Source organism: Condylostylus longicornis, unplaced genomic scaffold (assembly GCF_029603195.1).
Source record: "Condylostylus longicornis isolate FDR11 unplaced genomic scaffold, ASM2960319v2 ptg000079l, whole genome shotgun sequence".
Lineage (NCBI taxonomy): Eukaryota > Metazoa > Arthropoda > Insecta > Diptera > Dolichopodidae > Condylostylus > Condylostylus longicornis.
Genome location: NW_026578047.1, coordinates 107752 through 130729, shown reverse-complemented (window position 1 = coordinate 130729; position 22978 = coordinate 107752). Strand labels below are relative to the sequence as shown.

General features: G+C 23.7%; 2 protein-coding genes across 2 annotated transcripts; both read right to left on the bottom strand.

The window, feature by feature from the left end:
- Window positions 1-2700: 2700 nt before the first annotated feature.
- On the bottom strand, window positions 2701-4200 carry LOC129612943 (uncharacterized). Its single transcript, XM_055526797.1, has 4 exons — window positions 4068-4200; window positions 3702-3992; window positions 3111-3409; window positions 2701-3035 (listed from the first exon to the last, which is right to left on the bottom strand). The coding sequence occupies exons 1-4, from the start codon at window positions 4135-4137 to the stop codon at window positions 2985-2987; spliced, it is 711 nt and encodes a 236-aa protein (XP_055382772.1). The 5' UTR covers window positions 4138-4200; the 3' UTR covers window positions 2701-2984.
- Window positions 4201-9191: 4991 nt separating this feature from the next.
- LOC129612944 (uncharacterized) lies at window positions 9192-11260 on the bottom strand. Its single transcript, XM_055526799.1, has 4 exons — window positions 11126-11260; window positions 9642-9920; window positions 9440-9576; window positions 9192-9317 (listed from the first exon to the last, which is right to left on the bottom strand). The coding sequence occupies exons 1-4, from the start codon at window positions 11193-11195 to the stop codon at window positions 9258-9260; spliced, it is 546 nt and encodes a 181-aa protein (XP_055382774.1). The 5' UTR covers window positions 11196-11260; the 3' UTR covers window positions 9192-9257.
- Between the last annotated feature and the right edge of the window lie 11718 nt (window positions 11261-22978).

Here is a 22978-nt window from a genome sequence, read left to right as displayed (position 1 = left end):
CAACCGCATTGTAGACCTTTTAAAATAGTATTCAAATGTGTACACTAACAATTTTCATTTTTAGTTTTTTCCATAAAAAGTTTTAAATCGAATTTTTATGCAAAGTACTCGTAACTCAACTAAAATGGAGATAGAAAGGGCCAGTCCGATATATCGCAATTTAGTTTCTTTATGTCTCTCTAACATAGAAAAATATAGTCCTATTGAAAAACTGGATATGTGAAATTTCGTGAGATCACCTCCATATTTATATGAAATGTGCTCGATAATAATTAAAATCTATCAATAAGTAAATCCCATCTTCAGTTAATAGAATGCTACTTGAATATTTATTCCTTGTTATACTTTATGATTTAAATTACATGCTATGATTTGAGCTATTAAATATTAACAGTTTAAAACGTCAGGATCAGTTACTGAAACGCTGGGATATTGGAGATATTTAAAAAAATCTTTTGCAAAACTTTAAACGCGTTTTCTGGCTAAACTAGAAGAGATAGAGCGATTTTAAGTGTTTTTTGTGATCACTGGGAGTTTACAGATTCCGCCAATATATGATAATAGGCTGTAGCAAAAATATTTTTGGAGATATTTAAAAAAATATTTTGCAAAACTTTAAACGCGTTTTCTGGCTAAACTAGAAGAGATAGAGCGATTTTAAGTGTTTTTTGTGATAACTGGGAGTTCACAGATTCCGCCAATATATGATAATAGGCTGTAGCAAAAATATTTTTGGAGATATTTAAAAAAATATTTTGCAAAACTTAAACGCGTTTTCTGGCTAAACTAGAAGAGATAGAGCGATTTTAACTGTTTTTTGTGATCACTGGGAGTTCACAGATTCTGCGAATATATGATAATAGGCTGTAGCAAAAATATTTTTGGAGATATTTAAAAAAATCTTTTGCAAAACTTTAAACGCGTTTTCTGGCTAAACTAGAAGAGATAGAGCGATTTTAACTGTTTTTTGTTACCGATTTAATGATTTGGTGAACGAACCCTTCGACAAATTTTACGATAGATATTTGACTAATTAAATATAAAATAATTTCATATAGGTATATTAATTTAATAATTTATTAAGTTTTGAGTAAAAATCAACTAGTCAAACTTTGTATTAACAATTTGTTTCGTATAATTTGAGTGAAATATTGTTTTAATTTATGAATCATATGGTATAACAGCTACTGTTGTATATTATATTGAGTAAAATATGAGTTTTTTTTTAATTCAATGCACATTCATTTCCAATAATTTTAATTATTGAATAATCTCATATTTTCTTACTCTCAATTTTAAAATTATGATTTTCACTCATTTTTTGAGCGTTTTTGAAAAAAATATATTTTTGTTAAGTTCAGTTCAGTTAAATTATGCTATAAGAATATGTGACTTCATTCAATAAATGTTCAATAGAGACTGAATATACATAATTATTAATATGTTAATATAATGAAAAAGTGTACGGTAAAAATCCAAAGTATGCAATAGAAATACATGTGTGGAAATAGTATCGATATATATGTAACTAAATTAAAAATGCATGTTTTAAGCAACAATGCTTTAAGAAAATATTCGAACAATTTTTAAAGTTGAGTTAAATTTTAATATGAGTGTCTCCAATATATTATTATAATAACCTCAAAAATTCATTTTTCAAATAAAGAAAAATTTGGGTAAAAATTTTTTTTATTATAAAAAAATTGTTTTAGTTTTTTGTTATTTTTTTTTAAACCACAATTCACATTCAAAAACTATATATGTATGTATACATATTCTTACAATAATTGAAAATAAACAATTCAAACCACTATAATAAAAATATTTTTCCGCACATCTTTGTTAAAATATATAAAATAAATCTTTAAAAATATTATTAATCAAGATTTTTATAAATAATTTTTAGTTCCTATATAACAATCTCGGCCTAATTTCTTATATACTGAGAGGTTCCAGGGCTTAATTTTTAAATAAGGTTGCGTTAAAATTAGATGTTGTTTTAGCGCTATTTAACAAAAATTCTTTCATTACAAAATAAATTAAAAAAATTGATATAAGTTATAATATGTACATAATATATAATATAAGTTTAAGGCTGCGTGTACAACTATCACTAAGCTCTTTCTGTTGGGTAGTTTCCTGTTATTTAAATTATTTTGCATATATGAACAAAAATTAAGCAATATAAATTTAAATACTTGTATAATTGACAGTATTGTACAATTTAACAATATGTAGCTTGCATAATTGAAAATGTTATACGTACTATATAGAACTAGTATATGTATTTTTAAAGTGTTATATGCGTTAATTAAATCATTTATATTTCAATATATGAATGTATAACAATTTAAATGTTTAATCTAAATATTTAATAATATTTATGAGTTTTCGAACTATATCTGTATAAATGAACAATATCTAAATTTTAATGTTTTTAAATTTAATTTTCACTCTAATATATAACAGAATCTCTATATACTAAGCAGATTTCCATTAACAAACTACTGCTAAACACCCTGAACTATTGAGGAATTAATATTACAATCACATTGAACATGTATTGAATATGTTTACAAGAAATATAATTGAAAAAAAAAAATGCCAACAATTTTACTTAGCAACTAAAAATAGTTTATATTTAGAATATCATATAATTATTAGTATTGATCAAAATAATAAGAAATATGGAGATTTTTAAATATTATAGAATACAATTTTCTGTTTTTTTTTTTTAAAGAAAAAAACTGACTCTGTAACATATTACGTTTAATAATTATGTTTCATTAAATATGAAGTCTCTTTCCAATTGTTTAAAATTCGAATTGTCGTAAATTAATTAAATTTTAATTATAAAATTTCATTAAATTTATACAAAACACATTATAAATTATAAACTATTTGTTTGTTGGGTTTTAATTGATTCCCTGTTTATAGGTAAAATGATGGATGACATAAAATAATGTTTTTTTGATTTTCTTATGTTAACGATAATTATTTCGATTTCTAATATTTCTTCTACGTTTTCTTCTTATCTAAAATATAATTAAAATATAAATATATTTAAAATTAATTATTAAAATCATTACAAAATTATATGATGAACTTACTAAGAAAATGCAAACTGCAACAGCACCAAATTGTAAAATAAGTACACCAATAACACATAAAATAACTAATGCCTTATTACTTGTTTCTCCAATATTATTTGTTGGTCGATCATTATTTTTAATAATTTTATTTAATTCAGTTGTTGTTCTTATAAAATTATAATCGACATTTTCTGTTACATTATTGAATTCCTTATTAATAAATGATGAGATTATTCTTTTATCAACCATATTATTATAGATATTTGAATTGTTTCCATTGATATTTTCATCATCAATATCACTATCATACATAATTTCTTAAAAAAAAATAAAAAATAAAAAATTAATATTAAAATTTTTAAAATATAAGAGCCTGATCGCCCATCTCACTATTTCCCTCGGAAGCGACAAGAAAGTGTGTAACTATACAATATATTTGTATTTAATGTAATTTCCGAGTGAAAAGAATTATTCCATATTGTATATCTCGTTTTTTTCCAAAATGTATACTAAATTTAGACACTTTGTTTGAGAAGAAAAATGAAATATACCATTAGAAAATACTGAGATACACGATTAGGCTGAAAAAATATTTAATTATAAAAATACCTTCATCAATTACAATCAATTCAAATTGTTTTTCTATTAAAAATATATCAATATCAAATAGTGTACAAATATATTTTCCTTCATCATCAGGTTTTGTTACATTTTTAATTTCTAAATATGAAAAAAAACTATTTCTAAAAAATAGATTTTCTTCTTTGATTCTATCATGAATATTTTCTTCATTTGGATATTTCCATATTGGTATGAGATTTTCTTTTTTATGATGATCATTTATATGAAATGAACAGATTAATAACACTGTATTACCTTCATTAACCCGAACAGTAGTAACTAAAATTTAATAAACAAAAAATAATTTATTAATAAAACACCCTATACATAATATAAAATATAAATTATACTTACCACCATCACAATTCACTAAATAAATATTTGATAATGTAATAAAGAGAGTAAAAATATAGATAAAAATCATTTTTACTCTTTATATTTTTAAAATCAATTGTTTAGACGACCATAAATTCCATGACTAAAAAACGATAATCTAAAAATATAAAAAAATATATTTATTACAATTTAAAAAAAAAAAGCAATGACTCAAATAAAGATAAAAAATATTTTATAAGAATTTAATAATAGTAGCGCGACAATTCAAATTTTATTTTAAATATTAAAATTCAATTTTGTTCTACATGTTCTGCGGTATGAGGTTGTATGACAAAATTATCTTCTTTTATCTTTATTTTTAAATAACTGTATGATTAGATGTCATTTTAATCGGTCTATTCTATGAATGCGATCTAAAAAACTAAGAATTTTTTTTTTAACCTGCATTAATAGCATTTCGAAAAATTGAAAAGTATTTATAAAACAACGTAACGAAAGTGTAACGCAAAACAGATTTTATCGATATACAAGATAAAAATCTGATGTGATTAGCACATAATCGACCGCAATGTACATTGCGTAGTTTAGTGAAAGTGTTTAGCTAATATACCTAGAAAAGTGTTAATTTGGCTCTTAGTAGAATTTCGTTTTGTACCATCCGAATACCCTGAATAGTTCACGAGTTAGTTTCGGTAACAGCCACAACTCAAATATTAAACTTCAAGAAATTCCAAAAATCCATTCCGTAGATATGGCTAAAAAATGTAAAATTGGCCTCCAGTTCGGTAGATTCATTATTTTAAATTTAGCCCGAATTTGAATATTAAATTTCAAGAAAATTGGTTTGTTATTTCACCTTATATAGGTAAAAATGTAAAATTGACCCGCAAAAAGGTCCAGTTCATTTGAGGTCTTATATATTCCAAAAGTTGATCAATTCGTACCATAGCCAAAATGAGCTCATATATAAAATTTCATCAAAATCAGTTCAGCCGAACTTGAGGTACACGCGTGCCTACACAAGCAGACAAATAGACAGACCTACAGACCGACATCTCTCCTAAAAGTAATTTATTTACACTTTCCTATTATGAAGAAGTGCATTCCCACCGAAAAACTCGACATCAAAAAATTTCGTACCATTAACATACATAATCTAATTGTATACAATGCGGTCGGTAAAAGGAAAGTATAGGAATTAAAAAAAAAACCTCCAACTTTTTAATAGTATATTTATGTTTCGATATGATATTAATTCCAAAATATGTTAACCACCAAAAACATAATTCTCAGATATTTACCAATATTTTGTTTATATATAGAAAACTCTTTAATTTTGGGTGTGTCTGAATGCGAACAAATATTTTGTAATCAAAAAATTTGACAAAATTATTTTTAAATGGAAAAGCATTGCACATAATTGTTTCTCTTTATTGTGGCTAAAATATATTTTATAATATATTTTTATTTAAACTATAGAAGTAGGAGAAGATAAATCTCTCTAAATAGCAGTCCGTCAATATAATAATTTACGTTTAAATTTAATTCCGAATTGCGGATTTTAAATTGAATTCCCAAATTTCGGTTTAAGTTGAGTTCAGTATAATTCATATTTTACCTGAATTTCATATAAAGACGATATTACTCAATTTAGAACTCAAGGGGAAAAAAAATTTCTTACCATCCTGAAAAGTTATTATTTAGTTAATTATATGCAATATTACTTGCATAATATCTTCTGATACCGTTATGATCAACATAATTCGGCATAACTTTACAAGGAATGCAATTAAAAAATTAATTTATAATAAATTGTAACAGGAAATTGTTACTTTTTTCGGAAAATATATATTTAAATGAATTGTAACTTTGTACATTTGCGTGATATACGTGATATAAAAAATCCCATTTTTAGACTTATTACACTTTAGAACTATATAATTTGATTTTGTATATTTTATAATGTTATTTTTACAATAATCTATACGTAATAATTTTATCATATGTACCATAAATTTTATAGGCAAATTATTTTCAGTTCAATTGTTTTTTTTTTTGATTTTTTTTGTGTTCGGAACCCAAAAAATATAGTTTTCATTACACATTCTTTTGCACAAAAACTAAAATGCCTATACATATATATTTAAAATGTAATTTTAAGATACAAAAATTTTAAAAATTGAAAAATTTTGGAAAAATAATGACCTTTAATTTTTGATCTTGATAATGTTATAGTATTAATACAATTTTTTTTATATATATATTTTTTTTTTTGGTATTTTTAAAATTTGTTTACGTTAATAAAGAAAATTATTATCACTAAAATCAAACATTTTAACCAAAATATTTATACAATAATATTTTTTTCTCCGTTTAATAATTTTAAAATTAATTTGTAAATGTATTTTATATAGATATTTATGTATATGTACGTGTAAATAGGATAAAATGACGATTTATGAGATTAAAATAACAATTAATTTTTGTTACAACAAACATTTATATATTTAATTTAAATATTCAAAGTAATAAATAACAAATTACATAATATTTGATAATCAACGGCTAGGCCCCACAAATGAAAATTAAGAAAACTTTCTTTAATTTTGTTTTATTTCATATTAATTAAAAAAATTATTTTTAATCATTTTTTAAGGATAGTAGCATAAATTTATTTTATTTAATATATTAATTAATTTAATTAAAATTAATAAAAATAATCACAATTTATGTTAACAATTTTATATTTGAAAATTATATTTGAACCATTTCATTTGAATTTTAAATTACTAATAAAAGATAATTTTAAAAATTATAGGTATTTATACTATACACAGTATACACGCTATACTTACTTACTCAAAAAATTAAAAATAAATTCTCATTAAATTTCCTCTCATTAAATTCGTTTTATTGAATTAACTGTTCCCGTAATATTCAAAATAAAACTCATGAAATTTCGATAATATCACTCAATAATTTCATTTATTGAGTGAAATATATTTCTATACGTATTTTTATTATATACGTACAAAATTGGTTTTGTTTTGTCAAAATATTTTTTGAAATATAAGCGAGTAATTTTTTATTTTCATAATTATTTAAAATTTGCATGGGAGAAATAAAATTAAATACATTTTTTTTTTTGCCTGTTAATTTAAAAAATTAATAATTCACGTCAATATTTCATTATTATAATAAAAATCACCTCCCATATTGGAGTTATAATTAGCAGGTTTTAAAACAAACAAATAATACTCACTCAATAAAAATAAATTCGAGTATGTTGTGATTCGAGGATCAAGAGTTCGTCACATTTCCGTTACAAGAATTATATAACACTACAGAGACTCTGTCTTCATCTGCCGATAAAAGTTTCATCTTCGCCAAGAATTTTTCCAAGAACAATTAGAATTTAATGACTTATTGTTGTTATTATACATTTAAAAGAGTATTTTTGTTAAAAAAAATTGCCAACTTCAATTGTGCTCAAAAGTTTTAAAATTTTACATATAACTGTGGGCACGTGTCCATAAAACCAAAAGGAATTTTTTTAATAATTATAGGGTAAATTCCATATTAATGCTGTACAGTTAAATTAAAATTACGAACCTAAACTTTTCTAATAAATTTGGATAATTTTCAAGGGACCTAAACTTTTATTCAATTTGCTCTATTCAAAAGAAAAGCAGTCTGTATAAGGAAAAGAATGAAAAATTCGTTTCAAGAAGGTAATAGCAAAAAATATCACTTTATGTGACTTCATTTTTCCAAAGTTTGAAATGATTGCGGGCCACTTGTGGGAAATGTGTGAATTAGGCTTTGTCACAAAAAGGTAATGAACTAGAAATGGCTCATAAAATATATCCTGGTGCATCGGAACTGTTAGAATTGATTAATAGATTTATCTTTTCGTAAGAAAAATTAGTTAGGGAAGATTTTGTAAAAGGGTCACTGCAGTCATAGAATAAGCCTCTATGACTGTAGTGACATGGTCTGAAGTTGATTTCCACCAAATTAAAATCAAATTTGCACTGAATTTTAAATTTCACCAATTTAATTGCATTGTTAGGTAAAAGTGAATTTTGAAATTGTAATTTCTTAAATAAACCGATTTGCTCTGTCTTCTGAAGCTTCTCATCTAGATTCAACTGTATTTTTTTTTGCTATCAAAACTAAAAACTTTAGTTGTAAGTAACCATATATTGTTTTTTAGTTTTTGTTAGATTTAACCAAAGTGAGCTCATGTACATAATATATTGAAAGTAAATTTTTTTTTCACTACATACATACATATTGTAATAGTTTAATTTGCCGCTTACCAGTATATAGCAAAACGTTGTTTGTAATTTTAATTATGCAGTGACAATAGGTCATTGTTTTATATTTTTTATTTTAAGAGTTGTAATGCATTTTTATTATACTTATGGAAATTTAGAAAAAAATCCCAAATTTTCTGCATTTAGAATTCTAAATTGGAATTTTTTGTCTAATAAAAATATTTTATTTATTAAATTTTTAAAATTACTTTCACAAATTAAAGGAGTTTTAAAAATCCCTAACTTTAAGTTTTAGTAGAGTCTTTAAAACTTTATTTTGCGTTTTTAAGCGCTTGAATGTAAAAACTTTGGAAAATTTAATATTGACTTTAAATGAAATATAATTAATATTTAAATTGATTTATGCCTCTTAAATTCTCTTTTAAAATTTGAATATGAACCTTTAAATTAACAAGTTCTTAAGATTAATTTTATTGAATTCAATTATAATTAAATTTTTTTCTTAAACTTTATTATTCCCGAAATAACACAAACTTAAAGTTGTTGATGGATTCTATGCGAAATTCAAATCAGGTAAAATTCATGATTATTATGCTTTCAACATTTTCGATTATTTATTAATCGATATTGAAATCAATTATAAAAAAAATATTCGATTAATTGTCATCGATTATTCTTAACCTAACAATAAATTTGAATTAATAAATTTAGTAAAAAATTATAGACAATTCACCAAGCTATAACACTAAAACCATAAATATTAAACAAAATATTTTTTAATTTTAAATTTCAATAATTTATTATAGATTATGTAAATTTCATTCTATTTATTTATGTTTTTACATTAATAGATACTTTATTATTACATTTTACATTTTTATAAATATCAGCTGGAAGGATAAATTCGAGTATTACGTTTTTTTGATGCCTATATTTTCAAAAAACTTTCATTATTACATTCGGCCAATGATTTTTGTTTTTTGAGAACCTGGAATGATTTCAAGAAAAATAGAATTAATTCTGATTATAAATGAAAGAAAATTCAATATAATTCAACAATTTAAATTCTCAAAATTACCGCAAAACTATTATTTTAAAATAATTAATTACCAAAAAAACTAATGTAATAATTATGATCGATAATATGATGGCAGCTCCCACTAATAATCCAATAATTAATAAATAATTATTATTTTTATAATCAGTTTGTAATTGAATAGTATCAGATAAATTAATATTGCTTGTATCTAAAAAAACAAATAAAAATCAATTATACAAGTGAGTAAGAAATTATAGTAATTTTATAATTCACCATTCCTTAATGTCAATTTGTATTGTATTTCATTTAAATAACTTGTACTATTACTTAAAATACAGCCGTATATTCCTTCATGTCTTATTTTGGTTACATTATTAATTGTAAAATATGATGATATTTTATTATTATTAATTTTTTCATCATAATATGCTTCAATATCAGAATCATCAGGAAATATCCAGAAGATTTGAAAATCATTATCATCATAATTGGATATATTGAAGGTACATTGAAATTCTATCATTTCTCCTTCTATAGCATTTATGATATTAACTGTAATTTATGATTTCATTATAATAATTATTACATATATATAAATTTATATTTTAAATCCACATGCATAATATTAAAATAATGTAAGTTAAAATTAGCAGTTTTGAGTTAATTAAATTCAAAGATTTAAAGTAATTTATTCTAATTAAAATCGATTATTTTATTAGGATTTTCTTGATATTTGCAAAATTTTAAAATTCATACCAAATTTTCTTCTTTAAATAATTTTAGAAATTTTTTTTTATTCTAAGTAATTCAAATTTTTCTAGTTTATATTATGTATGTATGTATATACGTGGTATTTATATTATTTATGTGTATACGGGTGGTCAGTGACCACGAGTCAGTGACCATGAGTAGACAAAACTTTTGTATATGGGGACAAATTCAAAGTTACCGGAGCTTAAAATCAATATTGACTCATTTTTTTTTTACTTTTTGAAATTTTAAGTATATGTAATTGCATCCCTATGTAAAACTGGCCCATTTTTAAATTTGATTTGACCTCGAGAAGAAGGGCTTTCTCGTGAATATTATACATTATTTACAATCTGTTCAGATATCAGAATTACATTTATTTATTTATTTATTTATTTATTTAGTATCAATTCACAAATATACATATAACATCTTAAGATTAAGGCAATACAACTATTTATTTTATAACTATGTATGCAAATTGATGATAAACTATACAGTAGTGTAAATAAACACTAGTGATGTATAGTATTATGCACCGATACTACCACATATTACTTATTATTAATACATGATTTTAAAGTTCGAAAAATTTGAAATTTTAACTTTTCGTTTTTAAAAAACGTTAATTTTCTGGATGAAGTAACATTGGAGCTTTTTCTAATTTTTGATACCTTATGCTATCTAATCTTGTTTAGGAGTTGTTTTGTACTGCAAATGTTATTTTATATCAAAAGTACAACAGTCGTTCAAATTCGTCTCTTTCTTCTTTTATACAAATATGTTTAACTTAATAACCGAGTTTCACTTAAATTTTTGAATATGTATGTGAATAAGAAGAATTCAAATATTTGTAATATTTTAATTGTGTATTAAACTGCATTAAGCACGAAATTTGTATATTTACATGAATATTTTCAGTAAGTTTTGAATAATCTCAAAAATGGTCCATTTTACTTAATCGGCTCAACATTTTTTATTGTATACATTATTTAAAATAAACTTACCATTACAATGTCCCAAATAAATATTAAATAAAATAATTATTAAAAATCCATAAAAATTTTTATTATACATTTTGCTGAATTTTTCTTTCTTTGGCAATCAAGTCTTCCCTATTGATATCACACGAATCTGTATAAAAAAAAAATTATAATGAATTAAACAATACAAAATATAAAATAGGATATTTAGAAAGAATTTTTAATATAAAAATTTAGTTAGTTTTTTATTGTATAAATAGGTTTAATTCAAATTCTCGTAATAACGCAATGTTAAAAAAAAAAATACAACGCCTGAATGTATGCAAAATTTGAGATCTACAAAATATGATCAATTTTCTTTACAATTCATTTCAAATTCATTGAAATAAGTTTTTATTAATTAATTAATTATTTAAAATTTTCAATAATTTTAATATAATTGTAACTAGAGTGAAATTTTTGCTATATATTTAATTTGTATATCACAATAGCTGGTATTAATAATTTATTATATTTTTTATATAATCTTATTAATGCTAGTATACTATGTAAATATTATTTGAATATTATTACTTTAATTGAAAAGTAAGCATAACTTTACCTTTAAAATTTTTTTTTGAAAAAAAAAAAATATTAATTTTAGTATTTTATTAAATAATAATTATTTCTTTAATAATCAACTTGTATATTCAGAAATATTTTTTAACTATAAATTTAAATTTTCACTCATATTTTATACTTCGATAAAATCAACTTAACAACTTCAATGTTCACAATAAACTGAAAAAAACATAGAACTCTTTTTGTTTAAATATCAAGAGAAAAATTGAGAGAGGGGGAAAATATTGAAAATTTCAAATATTTTTTTGTTGTATTTTTCTTGGTATTCTTTTTTTCACTCAATAATTTTATTATTAAGTTGCGATCGTTTGCTTCCCTCAGTGCTGCCAAATAGATTTGTTCAAATTTTTTTTTTTTATCTTTAGTAATCCTTCGAGGTGTTTAATTGAAATTCAATTGGAAAAAGTAGAAAGCTACAATTCTATGATTTCAATTAGAAACAAATCAGGCATCAGAGAAAAGCTAAGTTAATGTATAGTGGCATTTGAAGTTATTGAAGCCATATTCGCATTTAATTAATGCGCCAAGTCAAACTAATTGCGGCGACGAATATCAAAAATTTTCTGTCGTGGAAGTAACGTTATCGTGCATTTCCTTTTATTTAAATTAACATTTGGGTCAAAATGTTTTTTGTTTTGAACTTTGAATTCCAATTCTAAAAAACTTTAGTAGCATTAAAAAACCTAAATTTTAAAGATATTTTTGTATATAAAATTTAAGAATTTTTAAATATATTATTTTGAAAGTTTTGTACAAAAAATTTTGAAGATATAGCTGTTAAAATTTAAATTTTTTTAGGTACAGTATATTTACCTGGAAAACCGAGTACATCTGCATTCCCGTTACTTATATCCTGAAATCCCTGAAATTATTTCCAACGTTATATGTGAAACAATGTTGCCAATTCTTTCTGGCTGAATTTACAACCTGTAAATCAAAAGTTCCCATTTTTCCCCTTCTGAACCATATTTTTTTCCCACACAATTTCCCTCTAAGAAATTTTTTATTTATATCTATAAATTGCACTAAATAAAATTCGTATTTAATCATTTTTTCAATCGCATAACTTAACTTAATCGCATAACTTAATTATAACTTAAACAGGTACTTTCAAATTATAATATAAATAACAGTATATCAGTTTAAGAGCTTCGAAATAAATAATAGGGCTAATATCAAGTGTTAAAAATGCATTTGGTCATAAATAAAACAGAAAATTAAAATAAGTAAATTAGAGAAAATAAAATTTCAGTGGAATTTCTCAAGATTTTTTGCCTTCTTCACTTCAAAATTCCGTCAAAATGGGAAATTTTCCCACGATTTGGCAATACTGATTCTTAGAACAATAATTTTATACATAAAATATAATAAGAGAAAATAAATTTCACGGTAAAAAAGAGAATTCTTAAAAAACATAAAAATAAAACAACCGCTTGTAACTAAGAGTAAAAAAAAGATTTATGATTTTGAACTTATATTACGCTTCTATATATACTATGTATATATTCTCTCATATTTTAGTATATATGTACATACATAGATATAGAAGGTGTCTACTAAACTTAATCTTCATTTTTTCTCTTATTTTTTTTAATGTCCCGCTTCGATAATTCTGCTCATGTGTGGTAAATAATGGGAGGTGGTTTAGTAATAAATGCACATTATATTAATATTATTTATATAAAACCCGGTGTTTTTGATGTAAAAGTATATTTGAATATGTGTGTATGTATTTTTTCATTTATGTTTTAGCACTTTGTTATTTGTGTTATATACCCACTTGTTTTTCAATTTTTTTTTTTTAATTGGGTATTCAAGATTTGATAAATTAAAATTATTATTTTTTTTAATAATAATTATACATACTTAATTTACATATTTGCTTAGGATCGAATTCTAAGTTAATTTTTGGGTTCATTGACCCTTTGTCAATTTTAACTTTATATATGTATTTTAAATTATACCTCTATTCATGGTTGTGATAGGTGGCAAACATATTGGTTTTAATTACTTCAGGACATTAATTAATTAGCGCATTATAAGACAACGACCGATGAACATACATACATAAATGATAAGAGACTTGTGAATATTTTATGCAAAAATCTCGTGTGAATAATCCTATATAAAAGTAGCTTTATTAAAATTGATTGTAGGTACCATTTAATACTATTTCTTGTTATTTAATTAAAAAATGAATTGAATTACATCATCCAAAAGTCAATGTTTTATATTTAGTACTTAATTAAAATAGAACTGGCATAATTTTTTTTTGCGTTTTGTGAATGCAAAAACATAAAAAAAATTTTGTTTTCGGAGAAAAATCAAAATAAAAAGAAAATAATAATCAAAAAGCTTAAAGAAATCTTAAATTGAACTACATAGCATTGTTTATTTATGCATGTATGTATGTATATAATGTGCGCAAATATATTTTTATTTCAATATTTAAAACGATTATTATAATATGTATGTTTGTCTTAATTAATATAATTATATAGAATTCGTATAATATACGGATTATACAAGAATGGATACAAAGTTTAACTCGAGATTGTTATTAAGACTATTACGTGTCAAATTATAAGTTGAATACTTAAATTCGGTAAAAGATGCTCCAAGTAAACTTTTGCATTGTTTTTGTGCTCAAAATGATTGACATTTTTATGCGGGGAGATCGTTTTATCTACAAGTTCACATTTCTTGGAATTATTATTTTTGGTTATTATTGTTGGTAATTTAAATGATTTTCGAATATATTTGTTCTACAAACATGATTCAGAGAACTTTTTATAGATAAATAAAAATTGATAAAAATTTAGAATTGAAAAGTGTGGAAAGTTTATTTCAATTCTATTGTAGATTTGTTTTTCAAGATTTTGCTCTCGTTGTCAATTCAATTGCCACTTTGATCCCTTGATCTATGATGTGGCAAATATTTTACACATAATTTATATGTTACTCAATTTTAAATTCCAGATAAAAAAAAGGAAAAATAATTTGTCTATTTGAAGTGACAAATATTTCGAATATTTTAAACATAAAAGTAAATGGTAAAATATTTTTATCTCTTTGATTTATTTTATTAATTCGGTTTATATTAATTAATTTTTGTTTAAGCGCTATAGAGTTCATGTTAATACTATTTTTAATGGCAAAATATTTTATAGTTTATTCAGAAGAAGAAATAACACGGTTTTCTTTTATTAGTCGTTGGGGGTCACTTTTTATATGGGGTGCACTGCACCCCAATTAGCATCAATATGCCGTTTTACTACTATTAACCCTTGACCAACAGGCCGTCATTGAGCGTACGATGGCAGGTGGCCTATTTCCAATGTCAAATTCCGATATCTCGTCCAAGCTGGTGCAACTTGTTGCTCCACATGATCAGTCTGGCTCATATCAGTCTGGCACCCAGAGTCATTTTATGTATAATGTTTATATATATTCATTTTCACTGTGTTGATGGGAACAAAAATCCGCTCCGGAAATGTCTATGGTTGCGCAATACTAGCCGCCCGCCAGCTAGTGTTTTTTTAGCACCTTTTTCTGGTGCTAAAAAAACGTGGGATAAGGGGTGGAATATTTGCATTTTATTAAATTTAAATTAAAATTTTATTTTGAAATCTGCTTACCATATAATTTTGGTTTAAAAACAAATTTAAAAAATACTAAACAACAAATAATTTCACAAAAAGAATTTTTTCCTAGAAAGGTAAGTGTTTGAACTTTTTGTCATAAATTCAAGATATTAATTTATGCGATTATTTTGATTGTAATGGCCGATTACATAATTTTTTTTTTATTTTTCTTATACTACGTATTTTGGGCAGTATATTGACGTTCTATATTTGTTTTCTTGCTACTATATTTTCAGTAAAATTTAATTTAAAGAATTGCTGTTTTACAGAAGTAGTGTTACTATGAGGAAGATCACAAAAAAAAAACTAGCATAAAATCAGACAATTTCTCTAAAATTGTATTTTTGTTTTCTTAATTTGAAAGTTTTTCATACTTATACTGGAATAAAAATGTTTATAATTTATAATCTCTGAGTTATCTGAACATTGTAGATTCGAACAATAGAATATCTACCTTATACATACATACATATGCGTATATTTAGTTCCCAGGAAAGAAACAATTTTACATTTAATTTAAATCGAATTTAGACTGTCTAGTCTATTTAATTTGCAACACTATACGTACAAATCTGTATATGTATATATATTATGATAAATTTATTGTCAATAAATAAAAATGACTTTAATCGATTTTTAACTAGAAAAATTTTCATTTTTATTTAAAAAAAAAAAAAATACATACTTAAGCATAATGTCGAAGCAATTAAAAAACTATTTCATTCTGATTCATTTGTTTATTAAGCGTTAATACACATATACACATGTACAACTATTTATTAATTATATTTTTTATTAAATTGTACCAAATTCACAATATTCGTAACAAATTAAATTACCAGTCGCTTATTATTTATTTTTTAAATAAATATAAAATAAAACAAAAAAATTTGCACATACATAAAACTTGAAATAACACAAAATATACATATATTTTTTTAACATACACGATTTAAGTGATTATTTTTCATTCAGACTGCTTGAATATGTTGAAATTCAAAAAAAAAAATTTTTTTTGTGAAAAATCGTATAAAAATGTAGACAGAAAATAATCTATACGAATTTATGTACTTATGTACATATATTTATCAGCAAAAGCTTCGAAGAGACGTCATAAACGAGCCCCCTTTTAAAAATAAGCAATGGCAAACAAGGAAAAATATAGATCATTCGATATTTTAGCAAAAGTAAAAATAAAAAAGTTTATGTCAAACCAATGGTTTATAATGTAACATTTTTCCCTTCAACAAGTGAAAATATTGCTTTTAAAAGCAATCTAGCGATATAATACGTTATTAAAATTTATTTCATTTATATACGAATATATTTAAAAAAATTGCATACACGTTGGATTAGCTGTGTATGTAATCTTTGAATAAAGGAAATAATGTTCGAATTAACGGGTTAATTGTATGAATTAAGAAAAATAACTAAATTTTTTAATGACATTGCATTTACCGTTAGCTTTCTGTATTTATAAAAATTTGTAAAAGCCTACTGTTTCGGAAATATAAGGTGCCAAAAATTTGAATTTTACTAGCCAGCCAGTATTTTTCTGCGTTTGCAAAATTTGAAACTGAAATCGCTGCAATAAATAATTGAAAAACGCATTTTTAAGGTTTTTGGAGGTTTTAACTTTATGAGGGGAGGGGGGGAGAAGTGGATAATAAAAAAAGTTTCTTCTACGGAAATAAGTTTCTAGTAAAGATCTATGAACGTATGAAATTTCAGTTTTCTATCTTCAAGGGTATAAAAATTTTTTAAACATGTTCAATGACGGACGGACGGATTTCCAAAATTTTTTTCGAAAAGTGCTAAAAACTAAAAAGCGTCAAAGATTTTGTAATTTCATATTTTTCTTTCTTCTTTTATTTTTTGTATTGATATTTACAATTAGTCGGTAGGCATCACGTGTACGATGACACAAAAAAAAAACCATTCTAATGAAAAATTAAAAAAATTTAATGATGTAAGTATGATCGTTAATTTGGGACTGTAGGTAATGATATTTCTCAAAACGGATTTCCAATTCTATTCATAATAGTTTTATTCGCATCTATCGAACTAAATGTTGAGAATGTGAAAAATGCCCCGAAAATCGCATCCCTCTAAAGGCTCCTGACCAAGGGTTCAATCTGTAAAAGTTTTCATATTGTAATAGTTTTCCAATTAAGTGGATCTAAAACAGAAAAATTAAAAATTAAATTTTTTCAAATTTTGTTCCATTAAAATTAATAATAAATCATCGATATACCCGTTTCACTAAAGTACAATAAAATATTTCTATAATGTCAATTTTTATTATCAGTTATGAACTTTAAACCATTCATAGTATTTGTAATTCAAAAGAATATTGAGATAAATTTATTAAAAACAGTTATATAAGGTCGAACAAAAGAATATGTACCTTTATTAACCTTCATACAATTCTTAACATGACCTTATGACCTCATCGTATAAAGATTATATACAAACGTATTAAGTATCATGTGTCAATGTACAATTCCTTCATATTTTTGTGTTTCAAAAATATTTTTTTAATATTAAAATGGCGGTACAATGAAACTTAAAACAAAAAATAATTTTTAATTCCGTCCTAAGCAAAATAAAAAAACAAATTAAAAAATAATTGATGAAAAAGTTAAAAATAGCTTTACCGTGAAATTGTGACGGTATCTAAATTGTGTTTATGTAAACAACATATTGTGTCGTTGCCCACTTTAACTCAACGAAATTTTGTGAATAAATTTTTAGTATTTGTTCTTTTTTTTTATTTTTATTTGTTTTGTTGATTTTTATAATTAGTTCACATGCCATAATATTTTTGTTAACACTTTAATTGTTAATTCAATTGAATATTTTTATTGAAATTTAAAATTGAATAAAGTTGAATTCAATTGAAGATTTTGAAAATAGCCCATTTTCATATGTACTTATATATAATGTACATATGTATATGTATATACTTTTGAAATATTGCCTTATATTATTAAACAATGTTATTGTAAAATTTAATAATTAGCGTTTGCTTTTTAATTTTATATTAAGTGAAAAAACTATTATAATTTTTTAATTATATTTTTAAGTTTTTTGGGGTTATCAGATTTAATTTACATAATATAATAAATATTATAGATTAAAATTTAATTTTTGAGGAATTTAAATATTAATTGACGTATTGACTCTAGTCAAAGAAAGTACACATAAATGCATGTGTGTACAAATAAATATAATCATGACTGCTATACATTACATTTTCGGGAAAAGAAGAAAAATATTTAATATAGAAGTTTTGGGTATAATAAATAGCTACTCTGGACAGCTAATTAGATTAATTTAAATATATAATTATGTACATATACTTACATTAATTTAAATATACATTATGTACATATATATATTACTTACATATGTACATATGTATTTGTAATAGTGAAATAAAATATTTACCGTAATTTTATTATTTTTTTTATAGAAATTTATTAAAACATTTTACTGAAGTACAATGACACAATCAAGAGCTTAATTTTGTTGTTTAATGGAAAAAAATATGAATAAGGAAATATATTTACGATAGAGCTTTTTAAAGCAAATTCAAGGAATCAAGTACAAAATGAGGGACTAGAAAGAGACAAATTTAAAAAAAATCTAAAATCTAAATCTTTATTACTAATGTATGCATGTCTATACAAGCGTGTTATGTATTCATGTAGTTACGAGTATGTCATTCCATTTAAAATTAACAATTTAAGTAAATTGTAAGAAAAAAGACGAAGAAAACTGTATTTGAGGAATTTTTTAAATTTTATGTCTTTTTCTTTGTCTTTTTCCTCTCCCCCTTAATTCGTAGACATTTCACGGTGTACATGCACTCAGTCACTATACTTTATTTAAAAAAATTGACAAATTAATAAGAATAAAAATGTTACAAATAATTGCTATAACTTTTTTATTAAGAATATCGTATAAATATGTATATTATATATTTATGTATGTATATACATGTATTGTGCGTATCATAATCGGATGATATAATCCAATACATTTGTGGTTTTTTATGTTTTTTTTTTCTATTCATTTTCTTTGTGTTTTATGAGATATAGATTGTGCTTTACCGTTTCTATGTTAGTTGTTTTTTATGCTTTTGATTTAAGAGAAAAATAGTGTATGTATGTACTTAAAATAACTGAACATAATAATTTATATAACATTTTAGGAAATTTCGTATCTTTTATAAATCAGTTACATAAATACATAACACGTTTGTATAGACATGCATACATTATACACATATACACAATAATTATGTGTATAATTATATAATTATGTGTATAATTATATAATTATACCCGTATGAACGTATTTTCGATGAAACGTATGTTATATCAGAAACTAATTAAAATGAGCTAACCAAATTTTTCACAAATGATTTAAAAGAGGAAATTCCGGAATCATATTTAAATTGAATGTGATCGCGGCAGTGGTTCGAGTAATTGCTCCACAACTTCAAAGGTTATTTTGCTTTATTTCAGAAATTATTAAAGCTATAATATCGAAATTTCGCACAAACAAACATGTGCATACATATATTATTGAGGCTATTATATATGTGATTAAAATCGTTGAAGTTTCATAATTCCTTATCATAGCTGTTATTCAAGTTCAATACATAGTTGTGTAACTATTCTGTAATTTCAATAGTTTAACTATTACTTATGTGCGAACCTATGTATATTTGAAGGGTATTATTAATTCTCCACTCCGTTTGTAAAGATTGTAGATTGTAGATTGTAAACGCGGGTTAAAAGTGCACTGCGACCACCTAAAGGATCTATTGTTTTGAATATCTATTGTTGAAGCAATATTTTTATTGATAAAAATATTGCTTCGGCAGAACATATACTAAAATCGTATGTAAAACAAAACCAGAGTAATTAAAGTAATAATTTAACATATAGTCGGTTATAGCACATTCCTTCATATTTCAGTTTAAGTATTTTTTAATTCACACGCATAAGTGTATCATATCCATTAAATTCTAATAAATGAATCCTGTTTTGATTTCATTTCATTTATCAAGCAACAATTCATACTGTTATATAATACATGTATATAATATGTATGTAGTGTATGTACAAACAATAATATTTGTATATAGTTTATGTGTGTATATGCACATGTATAAATATGTGCAGTTATTTTTAACTTTAATTAATTTTTTATTTTTTTAATCGCAAATACATAATACTTCTACGTATTTTCAGACTTGTTGACATTTATAAAACTTATAATTTGTATAATTTACATACATACATACATATATGTGTACATTCATGCATATGGCTATCAAAAAAATTATTGTGTATTACAAGTTAATAATTAAACACGTGATTATATTTTTTCATTTTCTTTTCCTTTTTATTAACATTCGATAAGGAATGTTATCTTCGATAAAGATATTTTTTTTTCGTTCATCTTTTAACGATGTCGAGTTTTCGGTGGCAACGCCTTTCTTCATAGTTCGGGAAGAGTAAATAAACTATTTTTAGAGGAATTTTCGTCTATCGCTCTGTATGTGGACGTAAAGTTCGGCGGAACCGATATTGATAAAATTTTAATTTGTGTTTATTTTGGCTATGGCACGAATTGATCAACCTTTGGATAAATCAGACCGATTTTATATTTTTACGTATATAAACAGAAATAATCAACCTATTATATACCTTTAAATTTAATATATAAATTTGGAGTGTTAAAACATAAATCTATATGTATTTTTAAAAAAGATCAGGGTTTGGAAGCCGAACTGTGGGCCGATTTTACATTTTTTTACCAAATATACGGAACGAATTGATGAAATTTCTTGAAATTTGATATTTGATTTCTGGTTGTTTCCGAAACCAACTGGTGAACTTTTCAGAGAATTGGGGTGGCACAAAGCGAAATTCTACTAATAGCTAAATTTACTCTTTTCTATAAGTATTTAACCTAAAAGCTTTCTAGCTTCCTTAAAATTGAAAAGAAGTGCTGAAAATGCATTTTTATAGTTTTTTGTAACACTTTCACTAAACTAAGCAATTTACATTGCGGTCGATAATGTGCTGATTTTTTTTGTAGTAGCTTCATGTTTCACTTTTGTTCTATCTTCGGTTTTTGTTATTTTGTTTCTCCACCTGTTATGTTAATTTTTTTTTTGTAACAAATGTATGTATACAAACCTCTGCGACATATTTAAATATGACGTGTGTATTTAAAATCTACGAATGACAAGCACAAGACAATTATTGTTGTTTTATTGACAGTAGCTGTCTTAATTTTATGATGATTTTTATTTGTGAGAGAAAATCTAATTCAAAGCAATAAAGTAAATTGAAATTGATTGATTTAAATCAAAATTAAATTAATTTTTTTGTGATAAAATTCAAAATGAAATATTTGCGTCCTATAAAGAAATAATAAAATTTATACCCATCTGAGTTGTAATGTACACATGTAGTATTACAATTCAGATAAGATAAAAATATATAGGTATGTATGTATGTATTTAATATAATATAAAGTATTAATATATGCATATGGGTATGTACATATATGTATGTATATAAATCATCTCTAGTTTGTTTAATATTGATGAATAATAAATATTTAAAAAAAAATACTGTAATTAAAAATACAAAAATAATTTAAGAAATTTAAAATTAATGAATTAAAAGTACATGAATTTTTTTTCTTTAAATTCGATAAATATTTCGTGTACGATAAACAAGTCGATTTAAATTCGAAATTATTATTTGTTATATACATACATACATATTATCTATGTTTTAAATGGAATTGTTTTAATGCGACAAAAATTTTACTCATCGGTTGACCAAGCAGTAGTGTTTTTTTTTTTGCATGTTAACTGTACTAGTTATTTTGATGTTTTATATTTCGGAAGCAGTTTTTGCTATCAAGGTCAAATATAGGTTAAAAGAAATATTGAAGAAAAATTTCTCGGAGTAATAATAATTTTGGAATAAAGATTTTCCTAGCGATATACGTATGAATGTATGCGTAGGCATGTGTGTATGCATGTGTATTGGTTTATGTACACATAGGATTGCATTTTGTTGCTTAGATACTGAGATATGATAATTTTATTCGAAAATGTAAATTTTAATGTAAAAATTTTTCTCGAAAAAGCACCGTTATTAAGATAACAATTTTTATATTGTAACATTATGTCTTGAAAGCTGCACTTTCATTGATATTCATATATAAGTATGCCCATATATATATACTAAATGTGTATATGTGGTTTTATATGTATATATATGTATATGCATATGTGACCGAATCCATTGAAGGGATTCGGATTCCTGAATCCAATAAAATCGAGGTTGTCCAGCGTTTCTGATTTCACAGAATATCTGAAAAATTTAGTAAAAAATCTGAAAAATCTGTTAACATAAAAAAAAGCCTGCCATAAAATCTGATAAAAAATCAACTTTTATATTTAATTCAAGTAAATTTTTATTGTCATATTATATGTAGCATGTTTTTAACAAAAATTATTCTTATAAGACTTTCACAAATTTGCAAATGTTTGCGACAAATTATTCAGTTAACT

What these genes read in the sequence shown, in the direction of transcription:
- LOC129612943 (XM_055526797.1), bottom strand. Translation starts at nt 4,137, where the DNA reads ATGATTTTTATCTATATTTTTACTCTCTTTATTACATTATCAAATATT. An exon ending in TTTAGTGAATTGTGATGGTG is followed by an intron (nt 3,993 to 4,067) that starts GTAAGTATAATT and finishes ATTAAATTTTAG; the next exon opens with TTACTACTGTTCGGGTTAAT. An exon ending in ATTGATTGTAATTGATGAAG is followed by an intron (nt 3,410 to 3,701) that starts GTATTTTTATAA and finishes TTTTTTTTTAAG; the next exon opens with AAATTATGTATGATAGTGAT.
- LOC129612944 (XM_055526799.1), bottom strand. Translation starts at nt 11,195, where the DNA reads ATGTATAATAAAAATTTTTATGGATTTTTAATAATTATTTTATTTAAT. An exon ending in TTATTTGGGACATTGTAATG is followed by an intron (nt 9,921 to 11,125) that starts GTAAGTTTATTT and finishes CATAAATTACAG; the next exon opens with TTAATATCATAAATGCTATA. An exon ending in TTATTACATTAGTTTTTTTG is followed by an intron (nt 9,318 to 9,439) that starts GTAATTAATTAT and finishes AAATCATTCCAG; the next exon opens with GTTCTCAAAAAACAAAAATC.